The sequence below is a fragment of the Penaeus chinensis genome, chromosome 11 (assembly GCF_019202785.1).
Source record: "Penaeus chinensis breed Huanghai No. 1 chromosome 11, ASM1920278v2, whole genome shotgun sequence".
NCBI lineage: Eukaryota > Metazoa > Arthropoda > Malacostraca > Decapoda > Penaeidae > Penaeus > Penaeus chinensis.
Window position 1 is genome coordinate 16,907,364 of NC_061829.1, and position 17,936 is coordinate 16,925,299.

The 17,936-nt window shown below is 35.3% G+C and overlaps 2 protein-coding genes across 2 annotated transcripts; one reads left to right on the forward strand and one right to left on the reverse strand.

Moving 5' to 3' along the window:
- Positions 1-479: 479 nt before the first annotated feature.
- Positions 480-11,663, reverse strand: LOC125030734 (transcription termination factor, mitochondrial-like). The gene is made up of 8 exons (XM_047620986.1): positions 11,118-11,663; positions 9,253-9,400; positions 8,555-8,756; positions 7,351-7,535; positions 1,961-2,057; positions 1,459-1,612; positions 1,040-1,243; positions 480-710 (listed from the first exon to the last, which is right to left on the reverse strand). The coding sequence occupies exons 1-8, from the start codon at positions 11,390-11,392 to the stop codon at positions 539-541; spliced, it is 1,437 nt and encodes a 478-aa protein (XP_047476942.1). The 5' UTR covers positions 11,393-11,663; the 3' UTR covers positions 480-538.
- Positions 11,664-12,358: 695 nt separating this feature from the next.
- LOC125030515 (thyroid transcription factor 1-associated protein 26 homolog) lies at positions 12,359-16,254 on the forward strand. The gene is made up of 4 exons (XM_047620576.1): positions 12,359-12,581; positions 13,187-13,300; positions 14,150-14,255; positions 14,694-16,254. Exons 1-4 carry the CDS (start codon positions 12,488-12,490, stop codon positions 14,941-14,943), a joined length of 564 nt encoding a protein of 187 aa, XP_047476532.1. The 5' UTR covers positions 12,359-12,487; the 3' UTR covers positions 14,944-16,254.
- Positions 16,255-17,936: the final 1,682 nt, after the last annotated feature.

The following is a 17,936-nucleotide window of genomic DNA, read 5'->3' on the forward strand; positions in this document are numbered from 1 at the left end:
ATTTTGACATCAAAATGGTTTGTAGTAAAACTTGATTAATATTAGCACTGCTGACTATTTTACTGATAGCAATATGGGCCTGACTGTTTAGTGTGTCTTACAGTAAACATAGTATTGTTTTTCCTGTGTAATTGATGTGTAACAAACTTTTTACCTTCTTTTCATATATATGCAATAAAACTACTGTATGTAAGACCACACAGGAAGTGGGCATATTTCTTTCTTTTCTTTTCTTTTCTTTTTGTATTTATGCATGAAGCATATGGGCACAAAATGGTGCCATGAGGAAATACATAATCAAGGAGTCCATAGTATGTGTGATCTCGCCTGATTCCCCCCATTCTTGAGTTCTCAGGAAAATGTTAGATAAGTAAATGTATAGTATTGCCAAGGTAGATATTTTTATCATAATGTCACTAAGATTATAGTCAGTTGGCAAAATAATATAATGCATTTGTATTGGATAGATAAAAAATCAACTTTATAAAATATTTATTTTCTACTATGATTTTTGTTTAATAGGTATATAATATTTACATTATTTATTTAGAACTTTTGATTTCTGAAGAAGTGACTGATAATAACTCTCAAATTGCTTTGGAGTCTTGTAAAGAACAGTAACAGATGATGGGAAGTAACCAATTTCTTTCAGCTTCTTTATTCTCTCTGCAGTTCTTTTCTCCGCATACAATAAGATACGCATGGAGGCCCTGTAATAAAAGATGTAAATTATTTTTTTGTAAATCCTTTATGCATTAATATTCACTGTCTTAAATGTGTGTTAAATCAACTTTTAGGTAATCCAATGCTGTCATTCAGGAAGATCTTGATGCTTTCCACTTGAGGCTCATCCATCTGATCATTTTTCTGTCATGGCAATAGTTAATGGAAATATTGGATGACAGTCGAATAGTATACCATACAAACAATACTAAAATCATTTGTTACTTATTACAATAGTAAGGAAAAGGTTTGAAGGGGTATCAACTGCAATAGGCCCAGTGATATTATACATAATACCCCTTGGGTTATGCCTTACCTGATCTGTTTGGGTGTAAAACCCTCAGAGAAGAGAAGGTCAATCTGGCTCTTCAACTTTGACACATGCGCACGCATCAACCCTGGGTTGCCACGGGCATAATTTACAATAAACTCTGGTTCACATTCTAGACGCTCTGCAAGATATTCAATTACACTCTTCTCTCCTAACAGTTCTTTGTGGGACTGGTATCTTTCACATGTCCTGAAAAGAGAAAAAAATACACTATTCATTTTGCATATACTCTTTAAAGGATCTGAATATCAGAAACTATATTAAATGTAAGATAATCATTCAATAAGGAATTCTATGGAAATGTTTTAAATGTTTTAACACATCAATATGTATGATATCTTATTTATTGCAATTATCAAAATTTTTCCCATCATTTTCTTTACTATATATATATATATATATACCTTTCAAATATGTAATCTGGGCAGCGGCACATCCATAGCTTAGGCCTTTCACACCCTGCTTCAGTAGCACGATGTAGCCTTTCCTCTGTCATAGCTGGATTGTGATAATACACCCAGAGGTCTCGTAAGATGTCCTCTGATTGTACTTCATACCCTGTAACCAAACCAAATAACATAATTCAAGATCTTGCTCTTATCTTTTTTCTTTTTCTGTTTCTCTTTTTCCCCTCAAGTATCATATGCATATATCTTACACATGTAGTATAGAAACTATTCACACTGGCAAATGCATGTAAACTCAAAATCAAAGGCCATACATGAACACAGATGCCACAAGCTCAATCTCAAGTATAAACAACTAAAACATAGGCCAATACTTGTTTTAAACATGTAAAAGTAAATACACAGTATAAGTACTATCTGAACTTTTTTTTTTATATATGAAACCTTTCTTTTTCAATATTAATTTTATGTTTAAAAGGAAATGGCCAATTATACTCACTCTCCAAAATGCTAGTTATATGTTCCACTCTTTCCAAGTCCATAAAAAGAATGCGCTTTGGTTTGACAATTCTCTCTGTCAACTGATCAACTGGAACCTGAAATTCATCTTTCATTAAAGTATGTAGACAATGGTGTCCATATTAAACTATACCAAAATCATGGAGCAAAACACTTATTAGGTACAAACATTAATAAATGATAACTAGCACATGTTCCACAAAAAAAACAAAAAAAAACAGTACAAGCACTTCTTAGGAAATTATAACAAAGGACTTGAAAGAAACAAAACTTAAACATTTTATCACCTTAGCTAAAAATGCTAACTACACAGGGCTCAAACTGAAAAAAAAGCCTGCTTCTACTCAAATTCTCACAAGATTTTTAAAGGCAGCGACATTTTCCAAAGACAAAAATTACTTTATAGTATTTTCAGAACTTTCTTGTGAATGATAAAATTCCACACTGCATCAGTCCCCCTAAAATGATATTGATCAGATACTAAATCCCAAATCAGAAAAAATGAGATGAAGGTGATGTAAGAAACATTAACTGAAATGTGTTGAAAGAGTGAGGAGGGAGGGGGGGGGGGGGGGGGGAAGGGAAGGTGGAGAGGCTTGTAAGTCCTACTTTGGAAGGATTGAATTGCTGTAAGGCACTCCTATCACTGAAGACAAAATTTGTCATTCTGAACACTATTACTTTAAATGTTTCTCATGGTCCAATTACTGCAAATACCTGCCTTCAGTAAAAATACTGTAATACAATGTAGATTCTCATTCCCATACCATGCTTTTCCTTAATCACAGAACTCCTGTTTACCTTTCTGTTTATGAAGACATTATGGGAACTTAAGTAGAAAGAGGATGGGTTATTTATGAATGCTCAAAATCAATTCTTACAGAATTTCTGCCAGACACTTATTTTTCTTAATGAAATTCATTTAATTAAGTAATCTCAAAGTGATGGCATAAATGTTGAAGAAACATACCTAACAATATGTGCAACTTCTGATTTTTCTTCAACTTCACTAGTACAGCTGACCCCCTTGCTCATTTTGACATATATTACATCCGCATTTGCACGCCATGAATCCGTACTAGCTATGTTTTTTGACCTAGAAAAAGCATATGATACGACATGGAGGTACCATCATCTCCAACAATTGTCCTCTTTAGGCATACGTGGAAACATGGGTGTCTTCATAAAGTCTTTCCTCTCCCAATGCACTTTCCAGGTCAAAATTGCCTCTGCCACATCATCTTTCTTTCCTCAAATTGAAGGCAGTGTGCTTAGTACCACCTTATTCCTTCATCTTCATGTCTCCTTGATCCTCTCTACTCTTGATTATGGATGCCATATCTACTCCTCTGCCTCAACTTCTCTCCTTGCCCATCTTGATACAATCCATCACTGTGGTCTTCGCTTAGCCCTAAGTGCCTTCCGCTCCTCTCCAGTTGAGAGCCTGTACAATGAATCAGTCATACCATCTCTCTTTCGACGCCGTGCCCTTCTTTCTCTCCAATGTTATGCTCGATTCCTCCAACTTCCCCTCACTAAACTAACTATCTTACAATCCCTACTTCCTACCTTTGCTTCTTCTCCACGTTTACCAACTCCTTTCTCCACTCACATGGATACCCTCCTCTCCCAATCCCCTTTTCTCCATCTCCGACCCCTCCCGTTCTCTGTCCATTCAGTCCCTCCATGGTTTATACCTTGCCCCCATATTTCCTCCTACTGTCCTTCTCACCCATTTCCTTGACCATGCCTCCACTCATTCCTCCAGTATTCACGTCTACACTGACGGCCCCAAAACTACCTCCGGTGCTGGTTTTGCAGTAAATTTCCCAACTCGTACTTTCAAATACCCCCTCCTTCCTGAATCCAGTGTCCTTACTACAGAACTGTATGCACTCCTTTTTGCCTTAAAACACATATACTCACTCCCCTCTTCCTCTTTTACAATTTTTACTGACTCCCCTAACTCATTAACTCTCATAAAGTCAATACACACGACCAACCCCCTTGTTTGTAAGATTCAGAACTGGTTGTTCTACCTGTCCACACGTCATAAAACAATCAAATTTTGCTGGGTACCCAGCCATGTTGAAATCCCCAGCAATGAACAGGCAGATACCCTAGCACGCTATGCTGCTATGTCCACATCAAACCAACCAAGTTTCTCACATATCCCAGCCACGGATTATTACCCACACTTTAAGACCTTGTATAATCGATGGCAATCTTTTTGGTCAAGTCTCCACACTAATAAATTACATACTGTAAAACTGTCAATCTGCTCCTGGTCAGCTCCATTCCAACGGAACAGACGTTGGGAGACAGCTCTCACCCACACCCATCTAACACACTCCTATCTGATGTCACAATCCAATCCACACCTATGTTCCTTATGTAATGTTCCTCTTTCAGTCCCACACATTCTATTGTCATGCCCACATTTTGAAGCAGCCTGTACCTCTACTTTCCCCCACCTATCCTCCCTACATAGACATCCCAACTTATCAGACATCCTCACAGAATCTCACACTTTCTGCTTTGACAACCCGTTTTCCTTCCTCAAACACATATATATCCTTCACTTAATCTAACCCCTTTACATTACCTCACCCAACCCTAACCCATTCACTCACCAATTCCTTAACCCAGCTTTAACAACTAATCACTAACCCAACCACCCTTCACTAACATTATCTATAGGGCTACATGACCTTAGATGTCTAGCACATTTATTTTGCTTATAACCATTAACCATTTTCCAAAATTTATATTGCACTGGATTTTGGAGTAAATGGCAGCAAGCCTTGTCTAATTATTGTGAACTAATTTTCTAGAAGCATTAGCTTCCTGTTTCGTAACTTTATGAGCAAAAGCATGTGATTGAGATTTAGGAGTAAGATCACTATTTTCTGTTATATCAATAAAAACTAATTGAAAAGTAGGTTAAGATAGAAATTGACAGGTTTTCAATTAGGTACATCTGCAAACATTGTACACAGGCAGACGTATCCAAAAGCAGTCAGCTTCCTTTCTTTGCATATACAACTAATCAAAGGGGGAAAAAGTCACTTGGTTGTTTACTAATACCTCTGTCCAAATCAAACCTTTCTTCTTTACAGTTCACAGTATTGACATTACACAAACTCCAAATGAAGTGCGAGTCATATCCTATCAATGATCAACTAGTAGCTTTTAATCTTAAAGTAATGGCCACAGTCAGGAATAATTCTCATTTTGTAATAAAGAAAAACTTATCAGTATAAAATATATTTAATTAGCAGTAAAAATTAACATGATCAGTAATTTTGATAATATCCACACATAAACTGTAGCCATTATACAACAAAATAAAATTTCAGATAAAAAGCATGAGAAACCTAGATGAAATCATAGAAGCAATCCATCTCTCCATGCCCTCTCTTCAGCAACCTTCTACAACATTCTCTATCCCTCTCTTTTTCATTAATCTGGGATAGAGCTCCATGTTAACCTGAGGCCACTAAGGATGGCATGTGTACATGCTATGCCACTGTGAGTTTAATTTATTAATTCTTTTTACACATAGCTGGTTTTGCCAATAAGCCAATTACAAATACTATCTGCTGTTAATAATGTCGATAACAAAATCCTTTGTGGCTAAGCAATTGCAGACACATTTCACAAAATAATACTACAGTAAACAGAACATTATCAAATTCCAATCAAATGACCATCATGGATATGTTAATAGCTGGGCTTTTACCACACTAAATATATATATATATATATATATATATATATATATATATATATATATATATATTTATTTTTTTTATTTTTTATTTATTTTTTTTTTTTTATTAAATTAATACTGAGAAAGAGGATTATCTGAAGAAAAGTTTCCTTATCATTAAGTGTAATAACAAATAATATTCAATAAAAAATAAGAAAAAATGGAAGCAAGTAAAAAATAATTGGTTAACTTGAGTTCTGGTAAAGTTTACAAATATATTGGTTTTAAAAAAGTTTTTATGATGATTTCCTACTGAAGTAGCCACAGTTCTTAATGTAAATGTAATCTGAATCATACTAGTCACAGAGCTGAAATTACCAAACATACAATAATAATTACGTAGAATTTGTGAGAACACTTCTTGGACTGGCTGTGTACTAAATAATGCCACAGCATAATAGAACTCAAAATTCATTCAAATAGCTATTCAACTTCTTAATATATTTGTGAAAGCTGGCATCCCCACTACTGTGCAGTGTGTAGCAGCATGACCCCGCAACCTGAAGTTCAGTGTAGTTTCCCAGGTTGGGTCAAACCAAGTCTACTGCCATGTCTGGACTCATTGGAAAGCGGGCTTCCCTTGTTCCCTGTGCACTTACACAGCGCATGTGTACTTAAGCCACAGAATCCGGAACCGAGATCTGCATTCCTCAATCCTCCAGCAGAACATGACAACAGCAGCAGCACACAAGGACTGCCTAGTCCTTAGCCGACTGGGGAGCCTACCAGCTCCACCGTTGATCTCCACTTCACGTTCAGCACCCAGCCATACCTGTGGGCACTCACACCCACACAATCACTCCATAAAGAGATAAAGACCAGTCAAAATAGTAGATGCAACACCATCTACTATAAGTGCCAACTTTTGATACTTATTCTTGTGATGATTCCACTAGCAATGAATCTTGATTCATTCCCCTTTTGTAACTATTTACATTCATTCTTGTAGCATCAATGGTCAGGTAGTCACAGGAGAGATGAGAAAAATACTACATATAATCGAAAAGAGAAGCTTCAAATCACCAAGGCTTTAGAATAGATACATAAATGCTGGCGCATATGAATGGGAGTGTGCACAAGTTGTGAGAGTATGGTATATAATCATGGAAATTACAAAAGTATTTTGTTCTGTATTTCTTGTAACTAAATATTTTACTTATGATACTCCTCTGAGTATTTTGTTATTGTTATAATTGATTTCTCTTAGCTATAAACTGAATATACAATACATGGGATTTGAGATCATAAGGATTGACACAGCATACTAAAGCATCAATGCAATTATCATATAATGCAAACAATATCAGCTTTCCTTCATTTGCAATCAGAATGCTACTCTGTTTAACATAAGTCATTTATTGAGAGAGAGAGAGAGAGAGAGAGAGAGAGAGAGAGAGAGAGAGAGAGAGAGAGAGAGAGAGAGAGAGAGAGAGAGAGAGAGAGAGAGAGGGAGGGAGGGAGGGAGGGAGGGAGAGAGGGAGAGAGGGAGAGAGGGCAAGGGGGGGGGGGGGGTGAAGTACTGCAAGTATCTGTAATCAAACACAATATGAAAAATAATGTTATAAAAGAAAAATCAATACTGAATCAACGATACTGACCTTCATCCTTTCTGCCAAGTAATAAAGCCGATTAGGGTGATCAGGAAATTTAACTGATTCAATACTAAACCACTTCCTATATTTTCCAATCTGTTGAGCTGTGAAGTGACAAAATCCTAAGCCATCTGAATAGCTTTTGAATAAGTATGGGTCTGTTAACTTTGAAAACTTCACCTGAAGAACACCTGTGGAAAAAAAGAATGGTGTTTTATGAATTATAACATACATTAATTTAGGAATTATGTATTCCATTATATGTTTCAGCTATGGCATAGTAATATAAATTTTACAATTCATTTATACACACACACACACACACACACACACACACACACACACACACACACACACACACACACACACACACACACACACACACACACACACACATATACACACATATACATACATAAATACATATATATGTACATACACATATATACATATAGATACATATATACATATACATACACATATAAATTTGCATATATGTACATATACACATATACTTATAGATATACATATATATATATACATATATGCTTATACATACATACATATATATATATATAAATTATATATATACACATATATATGTACTACATATATATGCATATATACTTATATATACATATATACTTATATATACATATATACTTATATATACATATATACATATAAATACATACATACCTATATATCTACATATATATACATATATACAAATATACATATATATATATTATTTTATTGTAAACATATATAATATATATGATATATGATATATGATATATATAATATATATAACATATATATATATATATGTTTACAATAAAAAATCTAATGATTCTGAAAAACTTATATATCCACTTATGCAAGGTAATTGTGATTTTTCTAGTATCACACTTGTGCAAATGTAATACTAAGAATTAAAAAGTAACAGGTCATTAAAAAATGTATAAACAGTGTCATAAGAATATCAAAATATTCCCTAACTAAGAAAAATAACTGAATAAAAGAAAAGACAAGAATAGAAAAAAATTAAATGAATATATAAATAACACACAGGGGACCTACTGTACACACATGTCTGTGTCTGTCTGTCTCTCTGTACATATGTATATATGTATGTCATGCATAAATCATCACTCAATATACATGCAAACATACACAATAACTTAAATTTTTTGTATGCCCATCCTACCTTCTGCTTGCAATAATATCCATGGTAGTCTTTTGAGCTGTTTGCTAGGTATGCCATGCTCTTTGAGGAAATACAAAGTTTTCAATACAGCACCATCAGCTACCAAAAGAAACTGAGGAGATCTCACTAAATGGAGAGCTTCTGCCCGAGTCAAACCAAAAAGATTGTTTAACTCTGAGATGACTGGTTCGCTAACTGAAACCTGTTAGGAGAAAAAACAAAAAAAAAAGTGAATCTAACACCATAACAAACTTCTAAATAAGAAATCATATCTTAAAGTTGCATTATGTACTCAAGTGCAAGAACTGGAATTGATAACTATGTTAGTTTTCCTATTAACTAGTCTATATCAGTGGTTCCCAAACTTTTTCTGTGGCTCCCGACCAATATGTAATAATCTCCACGGCCCAGTTCAGTGTCTGCCATCTTTTCAGATTCAGTTATTACTTGTTATGAATAGTGTAATGGTGTCAATAGTTATAGGACAAGAACACCTTATGGAAAGATTCCAATTTGTTGATATGTAAGAGATAATTACATGTAGGTATAATAGGTGAGATAAAATTCAGTTTAATTTGACATTATAATTCTCATATAGATCCATGGCCCCCAGAAAGTATCCTGTCACCCCCCTGGTCTATATGCATTGTGGCTGTCTTAAAAAAATAGGTGTTAGTTATAGATCAAATTCAACCTACCTTTTTTCCAACATCTCTTGGTTGAATTTTTCTATCCTGGTGGTATGGATTATCAAAGAATTCACCATTCTCTAGCCACTTGTATTCAAAGTCATCAGAACTATTCTGTGCCACATTTTCCTCCTCTGCTTCATCATCTTTCCGTAATCTGAGAGTAAAATAAAAATAAATAGTTATTATATTGGACTATCATTACATTCCTAATGGTGCTACAATAATATTGATTCTGGCACAGGCAAAAAGGAAAACATCAAAATTACATGGTACAGTATATGAATATGGGCACAAACAAAAGAAGAAGAAAAAAATTAATACTATGCAATAAATAGGTAAAATACAGAATCACTGTAGGTCATATGACTTCTGCAAACAGTTCTTAACTTTCCAGTGAAGACACACTCAAAAGATAGGAAGAAAATTGGGTTAGAATGTGGTTTGAAATCTGATTCTTATTCATTAGAGGATGTTTAACTGTAATGTTAACACTACTATGCATTATATCAAGCAATAAAATAATTTAACGAAAAGCCTGTACTGTATTCCATTAAGGTAAATCTAAATTCTTATTACATCATGCAAGGGCAAATTTAGATAATAAACTCCAGTACAATTCAATACTTTTTTATAGTCAATTCAAAAAAAATTCAGGCTGGACTTGGGAGTAAATATTATTGCCAGGTTTAGTGCCAGGTTTGTCTTGCACTGTTTACACATGTCTATGTTGGTACAACTAGGAATATTAAACACAGTACATTATACCAAAGTATAACCCAGGCTATATGTCACTGTCAGGAGCAATCCCTATGGTACAGCCCCCTGCATTAAATAATATGGTGATTGATTCTGTATATATCATTCCTATTTTACCCTGTAATTTCCCTGGTACTATTCATGCCCTCCCATGCTATCAGAGCCAAGAATGTGGGGCTGGAGGGGGTGGGGGGGCATGGCAAATGTCCTACACCTTGGGTAGTAGAGGGTGAGAGGAATCCATCGATGCCAATATCATCATGATCGGTCATGTAAAGGTATTCTGAATGTTTACCATCTTCTCAGACAAATATGTGATTCAAACACCTTCATACAGCTGCACAAATTAGCTTAATATGGTGTATCTGAAAAAGTCACCTTTATGGGATTCTGGTGCTTGGAAGAAAAAAAAGGTTAAGAAAAAATAAATAAAAAAACAGCAAACCCACACATAAAAACGATATACAGAATGTAAAGATATGGTAAATTTTGCAATGCAAGTACATAGAAGACGAGTTTTTTACTTTCATTTGCTCTGTCGTTTCCATATAATATTTGCATTGGTTAATGTTACTGAGAGCGATGCAAACAGATAAAAGGAAATGGATACTACCACCTTATTGAACATAAGAAACAGGCACAGATGCTTCAGCCTCACATATACACACCACAAAATGACGATAATATCCATTGCATATCACCACTAAAAGACTAAGTCCACAACACCCTCACACAGCCAGAGTTCTCATTCTCACACTTTCTTTTGGTAGGTACAAAGTGCTAATAAGGAGGGGGGGTACGGGAATAAATAGAAAGTAGGAAAGGTTAGGTTTGGATTTTGGGTTTGCATGATACCCTGGTTTTGGGACTTCCTCTCTGAAGGTGCTTTCACTCTCGGTAAACAAATACCTTTGCCTTAACAAAAGAAGATGGCTGTATATAACTCAACCATTACCATGTGGGGAAGGTTTGCTAGTTTTAACCAGTGTATGAAGCACAGAGACCCTTACCATATCACTCCAATTATTTGTATTATGAAGTACCCTGAAAGACCTAAGCTATAGCACGTTTTGAAAAAAAGTGATAAGTACCTTAGTCATTCTCGTCTCACATACCTTGAGCTTGACTTTTTCCTGATGGGAGACGACAGTCCACGACCCCATGACAGAGTGAGCTGACAAGCCCTCACTTGGGTTAGACATACTGGCTTTCTTGTGTGCAATGATGCAATAGATAATCCGCGCGATGGAAACCGTGCACAGAAATGTTCAGAAACACTAGGACACAATACTCCTGTGCCTCGATTCCTTACGGTCCTTTGAACACATAAGGTTGGAAGCTTTCTCGAACTTCCCGATATGAGATAACTGTAAGCATTCCTGCATAGCATACTGTCAACGCATATTTACATCGGCAGGAACTCAGTCCCTCCTTTCCGGCATCACTTGTACACAATTTTTTTTGGATCTATACTATTCTTGAAAGTTTTATATCATTACTACAAAATTAAAACAATTCCGATTCAGCGAAATCAGTGTTGTCCGATTCAGCGAAATCAGTGTTGTCAAAAAATCAAAGTTGTGATTTTAAAGATATTACTGAACACCCTCGAACACATCACGTGTTCGAACATCACCCGACAAGGATAAACTCGCTACACATGAGTCGTTCTTGTATAGCGAATCATTCAAGTGGGATTGTAAAGTGTTTTTAACACAAACACACACACACACACACACACACACACACACACACACACACACACACACACACACACACACACACACACACACACACACACACACACACACACACACACACACACACACATACACACATATATATATATATATATATATATATATATATATATATATATATATATATATATATATATGTATATATATAATATAAACAATATATATATTTATGTATATAATATATACAATATATATATGTATATACAAGTGCGTGTGTGTGTGTGTGTGTGTATACATATATGTGTATATATATACATATATATGTATGTATGTATGTATGTATGTATGTGTGTATGTATGTATATACTTATGTGTGTGTGTCTATATATGTATACATATGTATATGTATATATATATGTGTGTATGTGTGTGTGTGTGTGTGTGTGTGTGTGTGTGTGTGTGTATATATATATATATATATATATATATATATAAATATATCTGTGTGTGTGTGTGTGTGTGTATGCGTGTGTGTGTGTATGTGTATACATATTTATGTATGTATGTATATGTGTATAGTGGCCATTAATTTAATGTTTATAAGAACGTTCGCATCCGCCTGACCGCACAGGCAACCATGGCGTTCGTGTAGACTGGTCCAAGGGATCCAAGGCGCAGTCGAGACGAGCTGGATGTAAACAAACGACACGTGAAACATGTGGTTAGCATTTGGATCCATTTCCTGAAATAAATTTTAATTGTTTTTGTATGTATATCAAGTAAAGATGGATATCCAGCAAAATGAAAGGAAGAGGGTCTTCAATAAGAAAGAATATCGGCAGCATCGATACAAATCAAATTTTGGAAATAAACAAGAAGGTAAGATTGACATTGAGATGGAAATTAAAAGGGATGGTAAATTTTTTCTTTCTTCTTTTATAGGGTTTTATACTTATGTACATCGTTATTTGTTACCGAGAGCGACGCACCCTCCAGAGACGAAATCCCAAATCCAGGATAACATGTGAATCCAAACCTAACCTTTCCAACCTTCTATTTACTCCCTAGATAGGTGAGTTAACCCCCCTATACCCCCCTCTATTATCACTTCGTGCGAACTTGCAGAAAACAAGACATTAAGAACTGTGGCTTTATGAGGTTGTTGTGGACTCTATTATTTATGCTCTGGGAATTCACAAACATTGCCTTATGAACCAAAAAACTGCCTTACCCAGGGGCTTCCCTATCTGTGTATTTTGAATGCACCATTAATGACCATAGGTGTTGACCTGGCAGAAAATTTTCAATAGATAAACTATTGTATACATTTGGCATTTCATATAGGACCCCTCAGCAGTCATTGAAAGTAGGCCCTTCTTATTTATTGTAACATATAGAATTCCTATTTCTTGGTAACAAGGCAATCATTTTGGATGAATATCACCACCAAGTATACATATTAATGATAGCATCTTGTATTTCAGGCCGTGGGAAGGCATTCCTACAGAAGGATGCAGTGGTAAGACAGTATCATTGGATGCAAAAGAAGGAGGAGAAAAAGCTGAAGAAAATAGAAAAACAAAAACATATTGAAGAAGGTACAGTTTTTTTCTGTTTAAAAGAGAGAGAGAGAACGAGAGGGAGAGGGATTGAGGGATTGAGGGAGAGAAAGAGCAATAGGTGAGAGAATGAGTGAGTGAGTTAGTGCATGAAAAAGAGAGAGAATGTATAAAGTATATCTGATAAGAACAGGTACTTAAAAAGATACATATGACAGGTACTTAAAAAGATACATAGTATCACTTCCATTTAGTCTGTTGAACCCAAAAAGGATCCCTTTATTGTGAATTTATGCAAATTATTATTTGTATAGACATTTTTGGCATACTCTAATTGACCAAACATTGTGACATAGTTTAGTTCCACTCTTTTGTCACACCTATTAGTCTGTGACATGTATTGTGATTTTTGTCAGTAATTTTTACTATAGTAAAAAATATTAACAATGATAAAAATAATGGAAAAATAAATGAAGCAAAGAAATCCTGTTAATATTTACAATAAATGATGCCTAGCGCTGTAGGTGCCAACTAGGATTCTTATTGAAACAGAATGGGGCTGCCCATCTTATAAGTACCTTAAGTAAATTTGTGCCTTACATTACTAATATTTGTTTGTGCTTTTATGTTTATTAACTGCAAACAAATTAACTAACATAAAAAAGGGATCCCCATAATTGTCTCTTGAGTTTTCAGGGATAAGATTCCTGAGTTATTGCTGCTTTGTAGAGTCCTTTAAAATATAATAAGCTTTTGTGCTAATTGCCATTGATAAATATCAATGATGTAATTGATGTTGAAGATTTTTTTTTTTTTGTGTGTGAATCTGGATATATCATTTTATGCAAAGGATGCATGGCAGTTACCCAAATATTTCTTTTCATTTAGGCAACTCCAATGATGAAGCAGAGAAAACAGAGCCATCTACAAGCAGTCATTTGTCAACAGTAAATTCTGATGAGACAGATGTATTTTCAGAGCTGGGGAAACCAAAGTAAGTATTTTATTTAATAGAAAATATTGTTGATATTTAAAGAATCAATGATGCTTAAAACATTGTGATATCTTTTTATAACGATACTTAAAATATTCTGATATCCTTTTGTAGTGATACTTTAAACATTGTGATATTTTTTAATGAAAATTTAATACATGTTAAAGTTAAAGGTTACACAACCAGCAGAGGTACTTTGCTGGTTTGCATGCATGCATAAGCAGAAGCTCTGTCAACAGACAAAATATGTATATATTTATTTATGTATTGAAAAAAACAGAAAAGGAATTATATGTATACAACATTCATACATTTCCTTTTCTGTTTTTTTTTTTTGTTTTTTTTTTTTCAACAATTATCTTTTTTTTTTATTAATTAAAATTTTATTTTTATTTATTTATTTATTTATTATTATTATTATTATTTTTTTTTTTTCAGGAAGAAAAAGTTGTATAGTTTGCAGCGTGCTAAACTTGAGTATAAGAAGAAAGTAGCAGAGAGGGAGCAACAGAAAGAAGAAGCTATAAGAAGAAAAGAGGAAATGCAAATAGCAAGGAAGAAATATAAAGAAAAAAAGTTGCATAGATATAAGAAGTTAAGCAAAAAGAATAACAGAGGACAACCTCTCATGAGTGGCAGAATTGAGTTGATGTTGGAAAAGTTAATGGAAGATAGGAACTCAAAATGATTTTTTTTTTTTTTTTTTTTTTTCATTTCTCGTGTTTTTTTTATTGCATTTAATTGTGAGATCATTTTACTATGCAAAGTGCTTATAATGCATGAACATATTTCAGTGAACACAACCTTAGAATGAATTAATAGAAAAGAATCAGTTTGTATAGGGGTTTATTCTAACACAGGTATTAGTGCATGAATCAAGTTGCATGGATATTTTTACATGGCTAGATTTGGTGGTAGAATCTGAGCCTATAATGATGTGCATTCAGGTAAAAAAAAAAACATTATTTGGTCCCTCTCTTTTCTTTACAATTCATAATTTGATGATTTTGAACTTGATACAAAAATTCACATTTGTTTTCAGTCATCCAGAAAGTATTATAGAGGCTTTATATATTCTTACTTGGGTGTACTTTTACCTTAATCAATGTTTATGCAATTAGGATAGAATGAATATTGTTATTTTGATTTTATTATTGATGTAAAATAAAAAAGAATGCTTGGAATAATTCTCAATCTTCCAGTATGACAGTTCTTCCTTTCATACATTGATAAGTAAAGAACAAAAAAATGCAGTTAAGTAGCCCTATTCCTCCTCCTTGAATGCAGATTGTTGTGCAAGAGTAAAGTTGGGGATTCAGGAATAAGAAAAAGGGATGAAATCACTGAAAATCTTCATTCCTGAGTTATTTGGATTAATTCTTTTCAAAAGTAAATCTGGAAAAAAGGAAATGAACCATGAAAGGCAATACAAATGGAAACATAACTTTTGGAGCATAATGTTGTTTTAATTTTATAGCATTAAATTGTTTTCACTTTATTTCAATTAATTTCACATTAATTTTGTTATATTAACTGTAAACACTATGGGAAATAGATAATTAATTATTTATTACTTTTTCAAGTTCAAGATATTTAGGTGTTCATGCAGTTGATAACAGGAATAATTTTTCCAAACAAGCAAAGTTTGTGCATGAGGATATGGTGTTTTGAATATTTAGTATAAGGTTCCCAACCTTACTGGCCATGGGATACTGTGTGTGGGGCTATGAAGTAATTTGATTTATTTCCATGCATTTTTTTTTTCAATGGCCTGTAGTATATAGGTATATTATCTGTCCCATACCATTGAATAAAAATAAATCTGTGTAGTGCTAAAGCTGTTAGTGAAAAAATTACATTGTGGGGGGCCATGGAGATTATTATATATTGGTCAGAGACCAAAGAAAAGAAGAGAGATTGGTAACTTTCACATGGAAAGAAAAACTTACAAAGTCCATTTGACAATGTACTATTGTGTATTAAAATATGTGACTGCCAAGATTTGTATTCATTACCACTTAATATTAATTTACTAAAACTCTTTAGTATTTAACTCCCCCCCAATCCTTTGCCCGTTGTTGTCATGGGGGGGCTTAGGAGACGAAGACTGAGACCCAATGATGGGGAACTCCTCAACCTTGGGACTCAGCCATCGACTCAGCTAATTTTGCATAGTCTTTTTTCCCACTCATACTTTTCGTTTCAGTTTCTTCACCAATCCCTTCTACTATCCACCTCCTAAGGTGTGAGAGCCGTGCTGAAAGGATGAAAGGCTGACTTTATGTAAGTCCTGAACGGCCTGAGGGAACCATGGGCACGGTATTCCCCTGCCATACCTGGCCCTTACCCCTCAAGGGGACCCTGAGGGGTGGACTATTTTTTTCCCCAACATACTCCAGACTTATCATGGCCAATAATGAAGACATAACCCCAATCTTAGGGGCAATGAGGCTTGCCCCTTTATCAAATAGCCCCAATCCCAGCTCTCCTTTGACCACGGCTCCGAACACTGCAACAACTCCCCCATCATCAATGCATACTAGTACAGTATCAACCCTAGTCAACAACCAACCCCCAGGAGACATTTCTATTCTCCCAACATGCTCAACTTCAACACCTTTACTCCCACAACCTTCTTTATCAACAACTCCATCTCCCCTTATTACTACCTTACAACCTTATTGCCCACCTCCCCGTAACACTACCCCCCTCAACACTACTCCCTCCTCCACACGTCCCCGCACTTCTACTACCCCCACCTCTACAAGAATCCTAAATACTCTATTTAGCCCAGCCAAATGGGACCGATTTTTCGTGATCCCTCCCACAGCTCCCTACTCTCAAAACACCCTCCTCTTCCAACAATGCCCCCAAAAACAAGTAGGCAAAGTCTCTTTCCGTAGCCGACGCGACCACTCCCGTCTCGTCACAGTAACAACTGAAAACGAAGCTATAGCATTAACAAAACTAACTGATCTATGTGGTAATCCCATCCCTACAGAACCTCATCCAACCTTCAATACTTGCACTGAAACTGTCTCTATCTCCTCAACCGATAGCTCAATCCATGACAAAGAATGGTCAGATTGTGGAGAGGACTTACTCGCTTGTCTCACAGACTATGATGCAACATATGTACAATGCTACTCCATTCCTCCCAGAGGAAATCGTAAGAAATCCATCAACATTGCCAAAATTACTTTCCGTAGACATGACCTTCCCTTAAATGTTTACATAAGTGGGGAATCCCTACCTGTCCGACCATACCAACCTCCTCCTCGTCAGTGCCAAAATTGTTGGCATTTAGGACATCCTGCCAAACATTGCCGTTCCACAGCCAGATGCCCGCTATGTGCCCAACCTGGCCATACTCGATCAAATTGCTCTGCACAATCACGCACATGTGCAAACTGTGGAGGCCCCCATTATGTATTTTATAGAGGCTGCCCCACCTACAAATTTGAGTCTGAAGTAGCAACTCTCAGATTCAGACTTGGACTCACTCTACGTGAAGCCAGACAGGAAGCACGTCGACAAGGCTTTTCTCTTACCCCCTACTCCAGTAATGTCGCTCACTCTGCCAATCCCCCTACCTCCCAAGCTCCTACACCCTCTCCTAAACCCAACCCCCCTCCATCTAACTTCCCCTCTTCTACCTCCTACCTTCCCCAGTCAAATTAT

What these genes read in the sequence shown, in the direction of transcription:
- LOC125030734 (XM_047620986.1), bottom strand. Translation starts at nt 11,392, where the DNA reads ATGCTATGCAGGAATGCTTACAGTTATCTCATATCGGGAAGTTCGAGA. An exon ending in AGGAAAAAGTCAAGCTCAAG is followed by an intron (nt 9,401 to 11,117) that starts GTATGTGAGACG and finishes TTTTACTCTCAG; the next exon opens with ATTACGGAAAGATGATGAAG. An exon ending in TTTACACCCAAACAGATCAG is followed by an intron (nt 711 to 1,039) that starts GTAAGGCATAAC and finishes CTTTTATTACAG; the next exon opens with GGCCTCCATGCGTATCTTAT.
- LOC125030515 (XM_047620576.1), top strand. Translation starts at nt 12,488, where the DNA reads ATGGATATCCAGCAAAATGAAAGGAAGAGGGTCTTCAATAAGAAAGAA. An exon ending in TTTTGGAAATAAACAAGAAG is followed by an intron (nt 12,582 to 13,186) that starts GTAAGATTGACA and finishes CTTGTATTTCAG; the next exon opens with GCCGTGGGAAGGCATTCCTA. An exon ending in ACAAAAACATATTGAAGAAG is followed by an intron (nt 13,301 to 14,149) that starts GTACAGTTTTTT and finishes CTTTTCATTTAG; the next exon opens with GCAACTCCAATGATGAAGCA.